Genomic DNA, 19579 nt, shown 5'->3' with positions numbered 1-19579 from the left:
AGATATTTGCCCTTCCAACTTCATGCAAACAAAGAGAAAAGCAAAACACAACATAAAGCAAACAAAACCCTGTAAAAACATAACTAATGACGTGGGATAGAGTTTCAGCATAAATAATACAGGAAAGGGGTTTTACTATTATTGAAATAAATTTTAAAACTATAAATAAAATATTAAATTTCATAGACAAATCATTTAAAAATTCCTTGCCAAGGAAGAGAATAAAATACCCACTAAGAAGCAAAGTTATAGCCCTAGCTGGTTTGGCTCAATAGATAGAGCATCAGCCTGCAGACTGAAGGGTCCCAGGTTCAATTCCAGTCAAGGACGCATGCCCAGGTTGCGGGCTCAATCCCCAGTAGGGGACGTGCAGGAGGCAGCCAATCATTGATTCTCTCATCATTGATGTTTCTATCTCTCTCTCCTTCCTCCTCCCTCTCTGAAATAAATAAAAATATACTTTAAAAAAGAAGAATTAGCAAAGTTATAGGGACTTGTAAAGCTTCTTGCATACACACACACACACACACACACACACACACACACACACACATGCACACACATGCATACATGAAATTCATGCACTGGGAGGGGTTGGTGGGGGGGTGCGTCCCTCAGTCCAGCCACAATCCTCTCCAATCTCCTCAGGGGATGCCCGGCTGACGGTTTAGGCCGGATCCCATACCAGCAGTCAGACATCCCTCTCACAATCCAGGACTGCTGGCTCCCAACCACTTGCCTGCCTGCCTGCCTGCCTGCCTGCCTGATTGTCCCTAATCGCTTCTGCCTGCCAGCCTGATCACCCCCTAACAACTCCCCTGCCAGCCCGATTGACACCTAACTGCTCCCCTGCCGGCCCGATGGCCAACAACTGCCCTCCCCTGCCAGCCATCTTGTGACCACATAGGGGCAGCCATCTTGTGTGGGGGTGTGATGGTCAATTTGCATATTACCGCTATATTATATAGGAGATATATATATCTCACTATAGAATGTCACCTATTGTTAATGGCACTCACATTCATTCACAGTTCTCTTGAAGTTCCTATTTCAACAGTGCTTCAGATATTGGTTACTTAGCATGCAATCACTAAAGCCTGATTTGTTATGTGCTAATCACTATTTTTATGGTATAAATCAGATAAACTGCTTTAGAAGACTTGATTTTATCTGTAATTTTCCCCATCCCCAAAAGAGAATATCACATATAAAGGAATTATTGGGTCACATTGTTCTTAATTAAAGGCTAAAAAGGGTAAATATCAAGCATGTTTTAAAAACAGTTACCTATACATATATCTTGAGAACTATACTACTGGAAATATGCATAATTTAAAACCCCCTTCCCTTTTGACAAAGTATTTGCCATTAATTTGCAAAAGTCATCTTTTTCGAGCACAGATCACATAAGCATTATTTATTAGTGGAAAATCCTACTCAGACCTGAAAAACCATGTATAAATCATTTACAACACATTGTACTATTATAACATTTAGAGGAGTTAAACATTCTTTATGTTTAATGGCCCTAGATAAGATATCTAAATCATAGAAGACTTAAAAACGTCAATATCCTCCATTTTATAGAAGCCAAGAAATCAGATGGTGCAAAGCAGTTGATTTACAGAAACACACACAGCCAACAAATGTTAGAGCAGGTCATAACTTCCAAGTTTTCACCCACTTCTTAGCAGAGAACATTTTCTGACTGTGGGAAAGATTAAAATGTGAAGGAAAAAAAATGTACCCAATCCAATCTCTTTCCACGTTTCCTTATATCATTGTTCTCCCTTTACCCACATACTCTGATCTCAAAATATAATTTGTTTAGTAAAACAAAAGGCCAGATTTAATATTGGTTCTGTGTCACCTGATAAAATCAGCTAAACTCTTTCAAATAAGATGTGAAAAGGAAATAATAAAATGAGGGCAGTGTCAGTTAATCACTAAATAGACAGTATTGACTTCTCCTGGATATATTTGCCAAATAATAACCTAAGTTCACTCTATTACCAAAATAATTTAAACCCTATGGTCAAATAGGAACATATACTCTGTTAATTTATGAGCCCAAAATCTTCAGGGATATGTTATCAAAGTATATGCTATATCCTGGTTGGGTAGAGGGTCTCAGGTCCTCAGTCAGGAAAGTGCCGCTAGGGCACCACTCCTGAGCAGTCAGATGCCATGTACGCCATTCCTGAAGAACCCCCAACCAACAAAGTTTCCAGAGCCTTCCCTGGCAAATTTCCATTGATTCTAGAAAAGCCGTAGTAGGGGCTGGGGGGAAGGAAGGTAGTTAGGGGCATCAGTCTGGAGGAAACAGAACAGATGGTCTGGGATGAGGTACAACTTCCACCTGACTTGAAAATCGGGGCACCTCAACCCTGATATGCCAGGAGGGATCTGAAAGTGCTTCCTGGGGTCCCAGGGTAGAGACTGCTGCTGGGAACAACTCTTTTCTTAGTTTCTCAACCCTGCCCCTCAGATGTTTTCCTTTGCCTCCTTCCCCTACTTGCAGAGTGGGAACAGGAAGCTGTTTGTGTGAAATCTCACACAGGCACTGTTTAATCGAACAAGCAGGAACCAAGTTCTGAGAACACATCTTCTGCAGCGGTTCTCAACCTGTGGGTCGCGAACAATGAAAATACATCCTGCATATCAGATATTCACATTATGATTCATAACAGTAGCAAAATTACAGTTATGAAATAGCAACGAAAATAATTTTATGGTTGGGGGTCACCACAACATGAGGAACTGTATTAAAGGGTCGCGGCATTAGGAAGGTTGAGAACCACTGTAACATTAAGACCAGAAAAGACAGCATAAACTAGACGGTGAAGAAAATGAGGGGAAAATAATGGAGGCTCACAAGTTTAAGCAATGTGTTTTAAAAACACCTGAAAGAAAAAAAAAATCAGCTCTAAGAACTTCAGTTTGCTCCGTACAGCCCACAAACTAAAGGCCTTGACAATACATCCCTACAACCCTGAAGAATATAGTTCTCATGCTTCTTCCACACATCAGCCGAGGCTGAAAAATGCAGCGAGTCCTCGTGGAAATTGCAGTGATGGACTCTTGCTGTCGAATCTCTAAATGGTCCTGTTTCTCTTGCATGCCCACTGGTGAATGTCAAGTGCTCATCCTAGAACTATCTAGGTCCCGATGCACCAGCCTCCTTCCTGGAAATGAGCTCTAAGTTCAGACTTAGAAAGGAACCTGTCGTCACTCTGGGGTCAGCATGGGCTGCCAGAGCTTAAACGGGGGCCCGGAATCTCTATGCTCCTTGAGTTCTCTCGGGTGGGCAACTTCCATTCCCATCAAAATTGTAAGAGACAAAAAATTCATCAGGAAGTGTGTCGCAATTTCATAGACCAACAGGTGGAGGCGCGTGGCAATACATCTTTTATTACCGCCCCTGACAGCTACAGATTGCATGCTGAGTGTAACTGGGCTGATACACACCTTCTGCAGGTGCACCGTGGAGAGGAGAATTTTTGGACGTTTTTCTAGCTATCACAGATAAAGGTATGGAAATAAATTTCCTGGTAGTCCAAAGAATGTTTCTCTCTACAGCTTCAAATACTCTCTCTAGTCACGTAAGCCTAACATGGGCATTTTAATGCTTGGTAAACTTATTTTAAAACATGACAGGCCGGACTGCATGAAAGGTTCTCTTCTCTGGGTTCAGAAAATGATTTGTAATCAGTGATTCTATATATAGGGAATGTGACTTTCCTTACTAAAGCATCAGGCTTCAAAAGGGAAGATATTCATGACATACATAAATCGTTGGGATGATTAAACTTGATATTCTAAATCCGATTTTCATAGTTAGACAACTGAAATTGTGCTATACCCGTACAGCAGTTCTAGCTAGCAAGCACCACAGCTTAGAGAAGCTCAATGTTCAGTAGCCAGTAACACTGACATCACACTGAATTTGGGAAAAGAACCTTCCCAGCAGCACTCACACCTGATAAGCACATTGGGTAAATTAGTGTAGATGAATATCAAAAGTAGAAGTGGGACAATCACAGCAATTAAACCACGTGGCCTAACAATGATGGTGTAAACATATTTACACCATCATATAGGGGAATAAATATAATTTACATGTACTTAATTACAGTCATCCAATATGCCTTAAAGTTAAACACCAAATTCCCCGATCTCAAACTGAAGTCTAGGTGACATACTATAATGGCATTTAATTGTATAGCTTTCATTAATTTCAGTGAGAAGCACAGACCCCAACCAACCTTGCATAACCCTTTAAAAGCTTGCCTTAAAACCCCATGACTTCACCTTGTGGAGCCTGGACGATGACCAGGACCAAGTGCATGGCTAATGGACTGGATCGACAGAGTGCTACAAACCGGCTGAAACAATGTGGCCACTGTTTCATCGAAAAGGAAATAATCCTCTGCCACAGAGTCCGAGCTCCCGGCCCCACAAGGTAAAGAGTCTTCTAAAGTGCATCAGGATCAGACATTTGTGATGATTAATTTATGTGTCAACCTGATTGGGCTGCGGAGCACCCGGATATCTAGTCAAACATTACTCTGGGTGAGTGTGTGAGGACGTTTGGATGAGTTTAATATTTGCGTTGGTTGACTGAGTAAAGAGTGCCATCCCCAGTGTGAGTGGGCCTCAGCCAATGAACTGAAGGCCTGAATAGAACAAAAAGGGTGACCTCTGCCTCCTCCAGAAAGGGAATTCCTCCTGTCGCCTGCCTTGAACTGGGGCTCGGCTTTTTCCTGCGCCTTTAGACTCTAAATGAAAAGGGCCCTTCCTGGGTCTGAAGCCTGCGGCCTCACACCACACCTGCACACCTATCTCTTGGTTCTCAGCTTGCAGACTCAGATGGAACTGCACCACTGGCTCGCCAACAGCAGACCTTGGGACTTCTCAGCCTCCATAACCACATGAGCCAATAAATCACACTCTTACACACTTTTAATATATTTATTGTATTAAATACATACAAACACACTGATTGGTTTGTTTCTCTAGAGAACTCTGATGAATACAATATTTTAAGGGAAAAACATCTCCCTATAGAGCCATCCAAGATGTCCTGGGAATGCCTCACTTAGCACCAAGATAACAAAGAGCAGGAAGCCAACAAAGGGCGGGATTACTAGAAAGTAGGTGAAATCTGAAAACACAACATGATTGAAACCTTCCTACTTGGTGTAAGAGGCCTGAAACAAGTAACCCAAAATGTGAGACATGGGATGGGGTGGGGAGAAATATACAGCGAGGAAGGACTGGATGAGAGAGAGAAGACCTGCTCGCAGAGGACTATCATATTGTTCTCCTGAAGAAATTAACAATCACACATATTCAGGTAGGTCCCCCTCTAATCTATGCCCCTCATCACTGCACATGCTGTCCCTCCCTTCAAGGGTAGGGCTCTGACCACACACACGTGCCTACATAAACCCCCCAAACCTTGGCTGAATACACTAAGTAATGCTAACTAAGCTGTACAAACTTTTGCTTTTCCATTCCTGTTGATTTCAATGCCATGGTGCTTCTGAACAATCTTATACATTTTGGAGCCAGTGTTCTCACAACACCCACATGTACTTAGAAGCAAACTTAAAGTTTCACAGAGAGTCAGAGCAGACAGTGTCAAAGGAAAATTTATGGAATTTCAGAAACTTCCAGGATCACAGACACTCTTTTCCAATGTACAAGTTAAAGATGTTCCAGAGAAGCTTACACCTGGCCGGCTGTGTGTAAAGATGATGTGCTGTAGATTGGGCACCTGAAACCTGTGTATTTTGTTAACCAGTGTCACCCAATAAATTCAACAAAAAGGAAAAAAAACAAAACTGGCTGGGTGTATGGAGGTTTGTAAAGTGAAAGGGAAGTTAGGACTCAATATGTCCTAACACAGACAGAGACCTAACTATTTGGGGATTAGTGAGTGCTCAGAGGTCTTTTATCACACCCCACAATGCTCCCCACCCAAGTTTTCTCTCTTTTGCCGGCTCAGGATTCACAGTTTGCACAAAAGAAGGCTGATTCTGAAGTAAGTATTTTGCCTAGGCAAGGCTGGCCACAGCCATGGGCCTTGGTCTCCTGTATATGGTCAGGCCTTTCATGGCCTTGGAAACCCTTCTCCTCCTGCTTCAAATGGCCTTTCTTCCCAGGGGTTAAAAACACATGCTCTAAAGCCAGGCGCTGGGACTAAATACTCTTTCTGACACTTGCTAGTTATTTACCTCCTTGTGCCTCAGTTTTTTCAGAAACAAAATGTGGAAAATAGTAGTGCCTAACACGTAAGGTTGTGAGGAGAAAATGAGTCCACACACATTAGGTTTCTGAAGCAGTCCTGGCCTTGGACGTGTCAGTCGGTGTCAGCCTGACTAACCCTGGGGAGTCTCCTACTCATTCTTCTGGACCCAACAGGTGATAAGTGGCACCCGGTTTACTCATGGTATTGATCACACTTATGGAAAGCACCCATTTACTAGCCTGCTTCCTCCCCCCAACTGAGCAGGAATCGCACCTTCTTTCTGGTTATTTTGCCAGCTCCCAGTGTTATGCTTGGCACACAGGTACCCAGTGACTGTGTGTTGAGTGCCCAAAGGGACAACCTACTCTGACCAGTTAAGCACGTTACCTAAGGGCTGCAGTTTATGTGTGGCGATGGCAATGCAGCAAAGTGAAGCTCCAGTTAGAATTTTGCAAAGAAGCACAATTCATTCACCCTTCTGGTGTAGGATCAAGTCCTGTGATTGTTAATTTGTCTACCTTCATTTGTTTTAAAACCTTCCAAATATGGTCACTTGTGTTTACAAACGTGTGTCTCTTAACAGCATAGAGAAGTGAGCATAAAAAGCTGACTAAGTCAATGTTCCTTCGGCCCCAAGGGACTGAAGTTCGAGCAATATTTATGAGCAATCTCATATGGTCACCTGTAATTATCAACTGCACATAATACATAGTTATTACTATCAAGTCATTAAAAAACGACCTTCTAAGTACAAAGAGCAAAGCATCAGCAGACCTAGAACAAGGCAGAAGTTACAAATACAATATTGAGGCCTGGCTCCCCAAAACGATACTTCCCTTAAGCACATAAGGGTAACAAGATGACCACTAGACTAACCCTGACCCGTTATCTGGTTGATCTCTGTTTCAAAAACCCTTCCATGAAAATTGTTCTTCTTTTGAAACATCCTGCTAGAAACAGGCTCCTGAGACACATTCACCTGATCCTCTGAGTAATTCCCAAGGGTTCACTGAGGGGACCGAGGAAACAGGACACAGACAGGTAGATGGATGCGCATGTGTGTGCACGCACACACACACGTATGTTCATTCCAGACCCCAGTTAAGAAACTCAGTATAAGTCACAGCCCTTTTTCTGAGTGACTTTTGGTACTGCTGTATGAAACATCTGCCAGATCACAGGTGCCACTGTCAAGTCAGGTTAGTAAAAGCCATGTTCTTTAGTTAAGCACAAAGAAAAAGAAGTAATAAAGGTATTCAAATGTGCTAACTGTAACAGGAAAGAATAGGTGAATTTGCATTTTGTGTTCCCTGGCCCCATATATTTCTCATTTAATTAAAAGAATTTGAGGAGATGAGTCTACACTTACCTGGCTACTATTTAGGATGATGAAGACTAAAGAACCTCCTAGAAAACAATATTTATTTGTGGTGGGAAAACAGCACATCTGAATGAAATAATAAATGAAAGAGCTACTACCAAAGTCAGAAGAAAGATTCCTGAAAGGTTCAGCTGCTTTAGTTATACCAAAAAGTAAACTGGGGACATGCACCCCAGGAACTTACCACGATATCCTCAGGGAACGTGTCTCTGCTGAAGGAGCCATCATCAAACATGACCTCGTAGAAGGTCTGCGATGTCACAGCGATCACTCTGCAGCTGTAGTACCGGGTGTTCCGGTGCTTCGTGATGACGGTCTGCCCCACAGAGATGCCCCTCTCGCCAGCCTTCAACTTCTAATGAGGGGTGGAGGCCGAAAAGAGAAAAGAGGAAAAAGAACAGAAAATAAAAAGAAATATTTTTTTAAAAAAACACCAGTAATTGGCTTAGTAATATCATTTTTTATTTTTTAACTTTTTATTGGGGAATACTCTCAGACTTAAAAGTTGTAAGGATATAAATGGTACAAGAGCACCCATATATTCTTTGACCCTTTATCTATTCCTATTAGCATTTTACCATTTCCTTCATTTGCATATTATACTTCTATTTTATATATGTGTATATTTAAGTATTATATATAAATTGTGTGTGTGTGTGTGTGTGTGTGTGTGTGCGCGCGCGCGCGCCTGCATACTAGCCCCTCACCACCAACCATTTGAGCTTTACTGGGCTTTTATTCATAAATACATCAGTGTGTGTTTCCTAAGAAGAGGTGTTCTCCTTTACATAACCATAGTTACATAACAGTTACAGTTACTAATGTTAGTAAATTTAACATCGACATGTCCGATCCTCTACAATGCATATTCCAATTTTGTCAACTGAGCCGAGACTCAGGGCCCCCAAGCCCCTGATCCCCACACTCCAGTGCAGGACACAGTCAAAGGTCAGACACTGTATTGGTTGCCACAGCTCCTGAGCCTCCCTTAATCTGGAACATTTCCCCAACCTTCCTTTGTCCTTTATGATAGTGATACTTTTGAAGGATACACTCCTTCCTCCCCCTGCTTTGTGAATAGAGCATTTGTCTGATGTTTCCTCGTGATCAGATCCAGGTTGTATGTTCCGGGCCAGAACCCCACACAGGTGATGCTGTGTTCCACTCAGGATATCACATCTAGAGGCACATACTGCTTGTCTGCCTCTCCATGGGGATGTGAATTTTTATCATGGTCAAAAGTATGGTCCAATTTCTCTACTTCATAATCACCCTTTTCTTTTATTACTAATAAACAATCCGTGGGAGAACTTAAGCATCCCACATATATCCTGCACACTTATGCTTGGATTTAACATCATGGATGAGCCTTGCCCGATCCAGCTTTACTATGAGGATGGTGAGAACTGCAAATACTGCATTTCACTATGACATTTGTTCCTTTGTGCCTGTTATTTTAACACTGGGTTTACCATCTTACAGGGACAGTGGTTTGGCTCTGAATTCTAAGCTCTGCTTCTTTAGCTACATGATCTTGGGGATGTTACTTAGCCTTCCTCAGCCTCAGTTTGCTTATCTACAAAAAGGGGATATTTATGTGGAAGGTCTGCGGTAAAATAGGATGAAGTACATAAAATACCTAGACTCATAGGCAATTTGTTCTCAGCAAATGTGAAATGGCTTCATTTGGGGAAATGAAGAACATACCAGAGACCCGGTCAATAAAACTCCTCCGTCCTAACTCAGCAGTCAGTGTGTATGCCTGTGCAGCACCCTGATTTCACATGACAAAGCTTAATCCAGCTCCAAATCATCGCTGTCCTGCTCTTCACCGCATCCACTCCTGACTCTGACTCTTGTCATAGCACACAGCTATGGTCCTTAGGAAGGAAGGCATAGTGTGGTCTTCTCCCCACACTGCCCAGGCTCCCAGAGCCTTGTTTCTCTCTCACTTAAAGCCCTGGCCAAATGTCACTTTCATGTACTGTCCCTCCTACGACAGGGCACCTCCTACGACAGGGCACATCCACAGGACAGCACTAGGACCTATCTGTCTTTTTATCCATGGCATCCAGCAGGGTGTGTACAACGCTGTTGCTGAATAATGGATGAATGAATCAATCAATGAACAAAAATGAATGAATCAACTATAAAGATGGGTACAAACACATTTTCAAAATAAGAGAAAATTCGATTCATTCACTGTTTAGAAACTGGCAAAGTAAAAGCGAGTTTCAGGAAGACGTTCTCTTTCTGGGGGTAAGGAAGGATGTATGTCGGTAGTGGGAGGGAATAAAGGGGGTTTACGGTGAAATCCACAGGGTGTGGTAAGTGGAAGCAGCCAGTCAAGGGAAAGAAAAGCAATATAGACTTGACAGAGAAAAGGTTGACTCCAGACCACAACCATTTTCTTCCTACTTAGGACATGAAATTTATGCAAATTGACTGGTTGGAAAGATGGCCAGCACACAGATTAAATATAGAGCCTTCAGTTAAATAAAAATATTCATAAGCTTCAAGCATGACCATTTTATGGGAAGTACTAAGGAAAATAGATTTTTTTCATAGTGCTATTTTGATAGGATTTCTGATTTGTTTTTGTAAGAAAAATTTATTGATAAGCATACCCCATAACTGATCATACATCCTCACAAGTATTTCCTGTCAGAAAAGCCCACGAGTTTATTGATGTTAAGAATGTCATTTCTGATCAGAGAAGGCAGATGTTATGCTAGGGGGCTCCGTCAGATTAAAGAAATAGCCATGGTATTTTGAAGATCAGTATGCAGGCTAAGGCTGTGAAAGTCAAATTTTCTTTAATATGCACTAAGCAGAAATACCTGTTGTTGTTTTTATTTGTTTTTAACACAACTTCTTTCAAAGAAAAGCTAAAATCAGTCAGTTTGAGATGCTGGGGATGTGAAAAAAATGTGAAGTAAAAAAATGTTCTAGAAATTCTACAAAACAAATGTTCAAAGAGTTCCTAAAAAATAATAACACATCTAGAGTTTCCAACACATGTCGATATACATGAGAATTAAATTCTCCCCCAATAGCTCTGTGAAATAGTTATTTTCACTAAATAGATGAAGTAACTGAGATATAAAGTCAAGTGACTTTTCCAAGGTCTCCCAGTTGGTGACAGGCTGAACTGGAGCCCAGAAACAAGTTCTCTCCCATTACCAGTGCCTCGATATCATCAACCAGGAGAGTAAATGTGGAAAGAAATCAGAGGAGAAATAAAACCAACCCAGAAATTAGACTGATGGTATTTAAGCAGTTTCTTAAAGAACTTTTATTTTCTTTTTCTTTCTTTTTAAACTATGATTTATTGAGTATCTACCTCCTCTGTTCTACATACCTTCTAAGGAACTTCTCATATAAAAATTCATTTAAGCTCGGCCAAATGTAGCTCAGAGACTGAGTGTCAGCCTATGAACCAGGAGGTCATGGTTCCATTCCTGGTCAGGGCACATGCCTGGGTTGCAGGCTGGATACCCAGTGGGGGGCATACAGGAGGCAACCGATCAATGATTCTTTCTCTCATCATTGATGTTTCTCTCTCTCTCTCCCTCCCTTTATATTAAATATATAAATAAAAAGATTTAAAAAGATTTTTAAAATTCATTTCATCTCCCAAATATCTCACAGTATTGAAATAGCCACTAAAATTTGAAGCCTATCTGGTGATGAAAAATGCAGAAATAATTGCATATGCTCTCGGTTTCCACATATGCATACATATGACATGCACACACACACTGCAGTAAGTTGCAAAAATGCCCACCGATCTTCACTCTTCTCTTTTCCCACAACCTTGCAATGTGACTTTGCAGCTCCTCCTATCAAGAGCTGAAGTCTATTTCCCCACCCTTTGATCTGGGGTAGCCTTGTAGCTTAGCCTGCTTTGGCCAATAGAAGACAGTAGAAGCAATAGTATGCCAACTCAAAGCCTTTTGCTCAAGAGTCCTTGTACATTTCTGCTGTCTCTAAAGGGGCCCTAGATTCTGTCATGTGAACAAACTCAAGTTACTCTGCTGGTATATGAGAGATCACATTGACCAGAGCTAAGGCTCTAGACATGTGAGAGAATCCATCCAAGAGAAGAACTGTTCTGTAGCTGACCACAGATGAATGAGGCAACCAGCCTGGAACAGAAGAACCACCCAGCTGATCCCAGCCTAAACTATGACATACAGAATCACCAGCCAAAGAGTTGTCATTGCTTTAAGCCATTAAATATTGTAATGGTTTGTAAAACACACAGATAATATATAAAATAAATACTATGAAAAAATATACTAAACTGTATAACTCCAGGTAATAGAATTGTACTTATTTCTTTATGTACTTTTCTGTATTTTCATTATGTATTTTTTAATAATTCTTGAAAACACTAAAATTAATAAAATACAAGAGTCCTTGCAAGTTTCTAATTCTTCAAATAGCAACCAATCCACAGTTAGATCTACTTAACTGAGATGCTAAAAAAAAGCTGATGCCAAATTACTTAGTAAGACCATCTTCAATATTTATCTTCCAGTTCAGTAAATATGATATAAGAAGGACTTGAGGAAATGAACACTTTGTAAAGTGGAAAGATGCACAAATTTAATTATAAAATTTCATCTGACTTATAAATCACATTGAAGCCAAATGTGATGTAACAAAAAAGGCACTTTTATTTTGTTCTTAATAATCATTACTCATTCCTAAGAAATGAATGTTGTTATAATAAAATGAATGAATAGATTATTTTTCCATTGATTTTAGAGAGAGGTGAGGTGGGAGAGAGAGGGAGGGAGAGAGGGAGGGAGGGAGGGAGGGAGATCATGTGAGAGAGAAACACCGGTCAGTTGCCTCCTGTATGCTGGGGATCAAACCCACAATATGGGTATTTCATGCTCTGGTTTGGGGCTGTACTCATTTAAAATAACACACACACACACGCACGCACGCATGCATGCACGCACACAAAAAGCCTCATTGTCTTTTTGAAGCTCATTGCTATACCTGTCCTTCCCATCAAACTAAGCCACCTCTACAGGGCAACACCAATAATAAAAGCTAATTGTTTAGATGTAAAAGAGTTTTCTCTCCACTGATACCATGTTGCCTTCAATCAAGGTGGGCTTAAAAATTAAATGGGCCCTTATTACAAAGCTCTCTAACTTTCCTAAGATTCTAACCAATGTTGACATAAATTTCCACACTTAAGAGAAAAGATGGCAAATCATCAATGATTACAACCTGAGTAGGGAGAAAAATATGTCCCTAATACTGGCTCATCAAAGGCATGCCAACATCCAACAGGCTGACTCGAGAACATTTAAAGCAGTGCTGGCAAAACAGGATGGAAAAATCACCATTCCTTACCTGACAAGGACTTTACAGCAGTAAACTCTGAGCCAGAGCCAAGAAAGAACTGGCAGGCACACAATGCAAAGAGGAAAAGCAATGCATGGATGGGCATGGAGTGGGAACGTGGCATTTAAATAAGCAGTTCCTGGTGCTTATTACAAGCGAGGCACACTGCTAGGTGCTAAGGCTTAAAATAAAGGAGGCAGAGGGTCCAGTCTCTCAAAAGCTCATGGGCAGAAGGGAAGACAGACATGGCTGACCACAGTGTAGGTATTAAGAGCGCCCAGGCAGGGGCAGGAAGAGGCCTTCCTAAGAAGGCTTCACCCCTGGGAACACCTGAGCCAGGTCTGAAAGAGCCAGGAAGCCCACATGCACAGACAGCGGGAAGGCCATTTGCAAGCAGAGTGGTCACCTTGTGGGCCTGTGAACCCCGGCTCAGATTGATATTTGTAACTGCATAAAATTAAGCACACAAGATTACAAAAGAAACAAATTATATTGAAAAAACACACCAAATTTTTGGTTTAGTACCTATGCTTCTATAATAATGTATTAAATACTAATGTCTAGTGACAATGATGACATGATTACTACTGCGAACAGGTCACAGAAACTGCTAATGCCATCGCTGCCCATACTCAAAACTGACAGGATTGTGCAATTCTAGCTGGAATTTAGTGAAAGAAATTGTAATTTTTTTCTCATCCCCTAACACAAATATTTCTTGATACTAAATTATAAAAAAGATGTTATCGTCTGAAATATTTAGACGTACAGCAGTCAATCTTTTAACAGCAGTCATCTAGATAATGGTGCTTGTATACACTGTCCATAAAAGGACACGGTGGTGAAATGAAACTCAAAGAAGACACCTCTGTGACAGGTTAATTTATAGAAGCTGAAATGGGTAATTTTGGGGTAAAATGGTTAATTTATAGAAGCTGAAATGGGTAACTGACACAGGAATCTAACAAGTTCTGAGATTGGAATATGTACTATATTCTCAAATATAATTTATCCCAATGAGTTCCTGACAGAGCAGAGAGCAGTTAGTTCAATATGACCTCTATAGAGAGGGTTTAGAGCAATGGTTCTCAACCTGTGGGTCGCGACCCCTTCGGGGTTCGAACGACCCTTTCACAGGGGTCGCCTAAGACCATCGGAAAACACATATATAATTACATATTGTTTTTGTGATTAATCACTATGCTTTAATTATGTTCAATTTGTAACAATGAAATTGGGGGTCACCACAACATGAGGAACTGTATTAAAGGGTTGCGGCATTAGGAAGGTTGAGAACCACTGGTTTAGAGGGAAAGATCCTGTGTGGTAGAGGGAAGGAAGATTCCTATGCTCTTATCCTATGATCTAAGATTTCTAAAGTCTTATCCAAGATTTTGCAAGGCTGATCTGTGTTTACACCATAAATGAGGGTCACCCAATATCTGCCAAGATGTGCCATGGGCAGAAATATCATCTTGGGAAAATCCGTGACTGGGTTAACCATCTATATAATGTTACTGAAGGATGTAAATCCAAATAAAACAGTCTACTCAGAGGCTCACAGAGCCAGCAAGGTGAGGGAGCTGAAGAAACAAAGCCAAGTTAACTTATCCCACGAACAGACAAAAAAAAACACATTTCCATGTTTAGCCAATGACCCTTCCACTTTCTCCACTTTATTATTTCTCCCTTACTTCTACAAATTAACAACCTTTGAGATATTATTGTACCTTTTCAAGTATCCATCTTATAAAAATTTCTAGAGGGATCTGAGTAAATGCATTAATACAAACTGTTCTTCTTTTACCAAATGAATGCAGCAGAGTCATTCCTCTAAACCTGCCCTGTAATAATGACAGCTTTCTTCATAAAATTACAAGAGCCTGGTAAAAATCTCCTACCCAGAAAAACCTAAAGCCCTGGGGCTTCGTGAAGAAATAATTGCTCCTACAGACAAATGCACATGCACACTCATAAAAATGTCACAAGTATTTAATTTTCTACATGTCTGCTTGTTCACGTGTACTTTTATTTCTCATGGGTTTTTACGTGCAAACATATAATAAGTGGGAAATAGTGGTAAGCAGTTTCCCAGCAGACTTAGGTCTTATTCACTTTAATGTGTGTAGAAGTATAACAAATAGATTGCAGAAGAAAGTAGGGGCGGGGGGACTAATTCTTTTCCATCTGAGTCATAAGCTCACCTCATGGTCTTGTTTGGGAGGTAAGTGAAGAGAACTAGAATGGGAGAACTGTGCTTCCCTGTGTTAATGTAGGAAACTCTCACTAGGTAAGCACCTCCTACTTTCTATTCTGAAGAGTAAGAAACTTGCTTCATAAAGAGCAGAGAGGAAGCTCACAGCAGGTAGACTAGTGGAGCTGGAGGGCTGTGGCAGCATCCCACTGCTAAGACAGAACCTGAAGTGTGTTCCTAAGACACATTTACTCTCCTTAGTTGCTGAAGAACAGGTGAGTCTTCCCTGGATGCCTGCCCGAGAAGCTCTGTTTTGATATTTATATTTCAGGAGCCCTCGAGCTTCTTGTGTAGCAAGAGTAAAATTGGGGAAGAACTATCCTATCTAATAATAGACAAACATGGTAATTAACTGTACCTCCGACACACTTCCCTTTGGCTAATCAGGGCGATATGCAAATTAACTGCCAACCAAGATGGCAACCGGCAGCCAGGCAGCTGAAGCGAGCAGGAGGCTTGCTTGCTCCAGTGATGGAGGAAGCCAAGGATCCCCGCCTGCTGCTGTTGGCCTCTGAGCTGCACTCTAAGAAACAATGTTGCAATTATAGAAGCTAAACAAAGCCCAGATACCTGCTTTCAGCAGCCGAGGTCTCAGAGCTGGAGCCGAGCCTCAGAGCTAAAGCCGGCTCTCAGCTCCAGTGACAGCCATAGAAGTTAAATAAATCCCAGAATAAAAAAAAAAAAGAAAAAAAGGAGAGGTTGGGAGCTTCGGTCCCCCGCCAGCCTGAAAACGGCCCTCAGCCCCTCACCCAGACTGACCAGGCACCCCAGTGGGGACCCCCACCCAGAAGGGGGTGTGACCAGCTGCAAACAGCCATCAGCCCCTCACCCAGGCTGGCCAGGCACCCAAGCGGGACCCCCACCCTGATCCGGGACACCCTTCAGGTCAAACCAGCTGGCCCCCACCCATGCTCCAGGCCTCTATCCTATATAGTAAAAGGGTAATATGCAAACTGACCCTAACAGCAGAAAGACTGGGAATGACTGGTCACTATGACAGACACTGACCACCAGGGGGCAGACGCTCAATGCAGGAGCTGCCCTCTGGTGGTCAGTGCGCTCCCACATTGGAGAGCTCTGCTCAGCCACAAGCCAGGCTGATGGCTGCCAGTACAGCGGGGGTGGTGGGAGCCTCTCCTGCCTCCTCAGCAGCACTAAGGATGTCTGACTGCAGCTTAGGCCTGCTCCCCGCTGGCAAGTGGACATGCCCTGAGGGCTGCCGGGCTGCCAGAGGGATGTCTGATTGCCAGCTTAGGCCCGATCCCCTGGGGAGCAGGCCTAAGCCAGCAGGTGGTCATCCCACAAGGGGTCCCAGACTGCGAGAGGGCACAGGCCAGGCTGAGGGGACCTCCCCCTGAGTGCACAAATTTTTGTGCCCCGGGCCTCTAGTAACTTCATAAAATCTCAATAATTTAATTCTATGTGTATGTGTAGAATTAACAAACTGATTCTAAAATTTATCTGAAAATGCAAAGCATCTAAAATACTCCAAACAGCCCTGGCTGGTTTGGCTCAGTGGATAGAGTGTCGGCCTGAGGACTGAGGGGTCCCAGGTTTGATTCCAGTCAAGGGCATGTACCTTGGCTGTGGGCACATCCCTGGGAGGGGGTGTGCAGGAGGCAGCTGATCGATGTTTCTCTCTCATCGATGTTTCTGACTCTCTGTCCTTCTCCCTTCCTCTCTGTAAAAAATCAATAAGATATATTTTTAAAAAAATAAAATAAAATAAAACACTCCAAACAATCTTGAAAAAATGGTGAAGAAATTACAATTTGGGGGAGATGAGGAGGGAAAGCATTTTCAATTATAAGATAATACAACAATTTTGTTTCATTATCTTAAATGAGACATTTTCAATAGGAGAAGCAAGGGGCATAGGGTATTACTATATGGTACTCTTGCCAACAATGTTTTTTGAGTCTCAATTAAAGTTTGTGAATGGGATAAAAATAGCTAAAATAGATGCAAAATTTTTGTAAGGAAGTCCACCCAAAGCAAAACAGACTAATTAAATGGTTTAACAGTTTTTCTATGCCACCAAGAAGGAAGCCCAGGTAAATAATGAAACCATGTAAGCTAATCCAAGCCATAGTCTCAAGTTGGAAAAATGCCAAAATAGTACAGTCTAAATCAGCCATGGGCAAACTACGGCCCGCGGGCCGGATCCGGCCCCTTTGAAATGAAAAAAAAAAGACCGTACCCTTTTATGTAATGATGTTTACTTTGAATTTATATTAGTTCACACAAACACTCCATTCATGCTTTTGTTCCGGCCCTCCGGTCCAGTTTAAGAACCCATTGTGGCCCTCGAGTCAAAATGTTGGCCCACCCCTGGTCTAAATGCTATGTGCTCTGGCTCTAATGACCTGGCCTCTGTACCTTCTGTAACTTCTAATGACTGTTGAACCCTTTGAAGTTCCATTTCATCATCTATAAAAAATAAATACAATCATAATACCTCCACACAAGGTTACTTACTGTGAGGCCCAAATGAGATAATGTATTATGTATGAAAATGCACAGAAACTATAAAGGCACTATACACGTTATTACTTGCATTTACTTTATCGACATTGATACACTGCTACCAACAAAGGAAATGGTCACCTTGAACAGGAAAGAAAAATAGGGTGGAACAGGTCTTTAGTGGTTCTATACAGACACACTACTTATTTGGTGAGTGAGTGAGAGAGAGAGAGAGAGAGAGAGAGAGAGATTGATTGATCAAGCATAAGCTTCCTGGTTTCTTTCAAAATTTTAGGAGAAATAACCAAAGGAATAGTGGAAGAAAAGACAGCCAAAAGCTTTCTCCTGACCATCACAATAGCAGCAGCAGGAGGGCAGATTCTGCCCAGCTAGCTCATCGTGTTAACCCAAGGAGTAAAAACCACAGTCTTTACAGTTCATTACTGACCAAGAAGGTAATGGCCATCTTTCAGTATATCTAGTGTTAATTAAATGCATGTTTGGGCCTAGAACTGTGATGGAGAGAAGTGTGTGGGGTTCCTGTAGAGGCAGGAAAGGAAAGGAAAGAACTGAGACTCTGTAGTTGTCACCCCTCTTTCCCGGTTTCATGCCTGTAGCCCCCTGTCCTCTCATTTCACCAAGGGTCATCTCTGGGTCCCTACAGCCTCAGCAAAAGCCACTTCTCAGTCTCTAGTAAGGATGCTGTTTTTTACTCCAAATATGTGATAAAGGAATATGTTAACAAATTTTAAGGTACAACTAAAAGTTACTGAACATAAGAGTTTTCAAATTCTCTGTTTTCTTCTAATTCCTCAGATGTATGGGAAAAGGCAGACAAACTTGACTAGAAGGTCTACCTAGTACTCAAGGAGAGAAACACAAAATGGGGAAAATAACTCAGGAGGATATCCGAGGCCCACAAAGAGCGCTTCACTTCTCCCTGCCTCCTGCTCAAGCAAAAGCTGGGTGCTAGGTCAACCCAGAAATGGCTGAAGGAAAAATTAAAAGAATGTTTCATTGAAGAATGTAGAAACAGGAATTTCTTATGTTTCTTTGGATTCCACTCTATAAATTCACTGTCCCGCTACACCTAGTGTGGGACAAGAAGAGGAGAGGATGCATATCTCAGGATGAAAAGAAGCCAACTTCAGATAAGGAGTGATCAAGAAACTGCCCATTTTACCAGAAAAGAAAAGAAGGATTGATCTGCATGTGATAAATTTGAGAGGGCAGGACAAAGAAGTTGGGGTATCCCAGGCTGCCTGGCTGCCTGCCAACAGGCCTCTGGAGGCCTTTCTAGTTAATCTAGACTTTTATACATTAGCTTTGTAGAGCATGGGCATAAAATGTCGACATAGAGAATGGTCTTTCAGATAGAAAAGTTGGAACTTACTTAATTGCCTTTTCTATTGCTTGCAGTTAACAATCTTAAAAAGTTATACTTTCATTACATTTTGTCAATATCTATGGATTTCACTATGACTATAGCATCTAATTACTGTTTTCTACCTGAAGGAATTGGAAATCCTGTTTCTTATGCTTTACAAGATGTTGGGATGTCAAATATCCTTTGCTGTCGTATGTCTGTTGACACATTCCATTTATATTTCTCCCTGTATTCATGGTGTTTGACTCTAACACCAATGTTAAAATATGGGATTAGTGTCACCACTTAGTTTTCTTAACAAGCTATCAGACAATAATGCATGCCTTAATTATTTTTTTTTAAAAAGAAGTATAATTTGCTGAAAATCTTAAAATGTCCTGGGAACTGAGAAATAGTAATGCTATGAAAAAGTGAAACACACATTTCCTACAAAAGAAAGAAAGAGAGAGAGAGAGAGAGAGAGAGAGAAGA

At 41.6% G+C, this 19579-nt stretch overlaps 1 protein-coding gene across 3 annotated transcripts in view; it reads right to left on the bottom strand.

The window, feature by feature from the left end:
* KDM4C (lysine (K)-specific demethylase 4C) overlaps positions 1 to 19579 on the bottom strand; it is a 335517-nt gene that overhangs the window by 28692 nt on the left and 287246 nt on the right. For all 3 annotated transcript variants that reach the window (XM_014535707.1, XM_014535708.1, XM_014535709.1), the window contains one exon: positions 7819 to 7989. In XM_014535707.1, coding sequence (XP_014391193.1) covers positions 7819 to 7989 — 171 coding nt within the window. The remainder of the gene's footprint in view (positions 1 to 7818; positions 7990 to 19579) is intronic.

This window comes from Myotis brandtii, unplaced genomic scaffold (genome assembly GCF_000412655.1).
Source record: "Myotis brandtii unplaced genomic scaffold, ASM41265v1 scaffold149, whole genome shotgun sequence".
Classification (NCBI taxonomy): Eukaryota; Metazoa; Chordata; class Mammalia; order Chiroptera; family Vespertilionidae; genus Myotis; species Myotis brandtii.
Note: the sequence above shows the minus strand (reverse complement) of the source record. Positions and strands in the feature narration are given on the sequence as shown.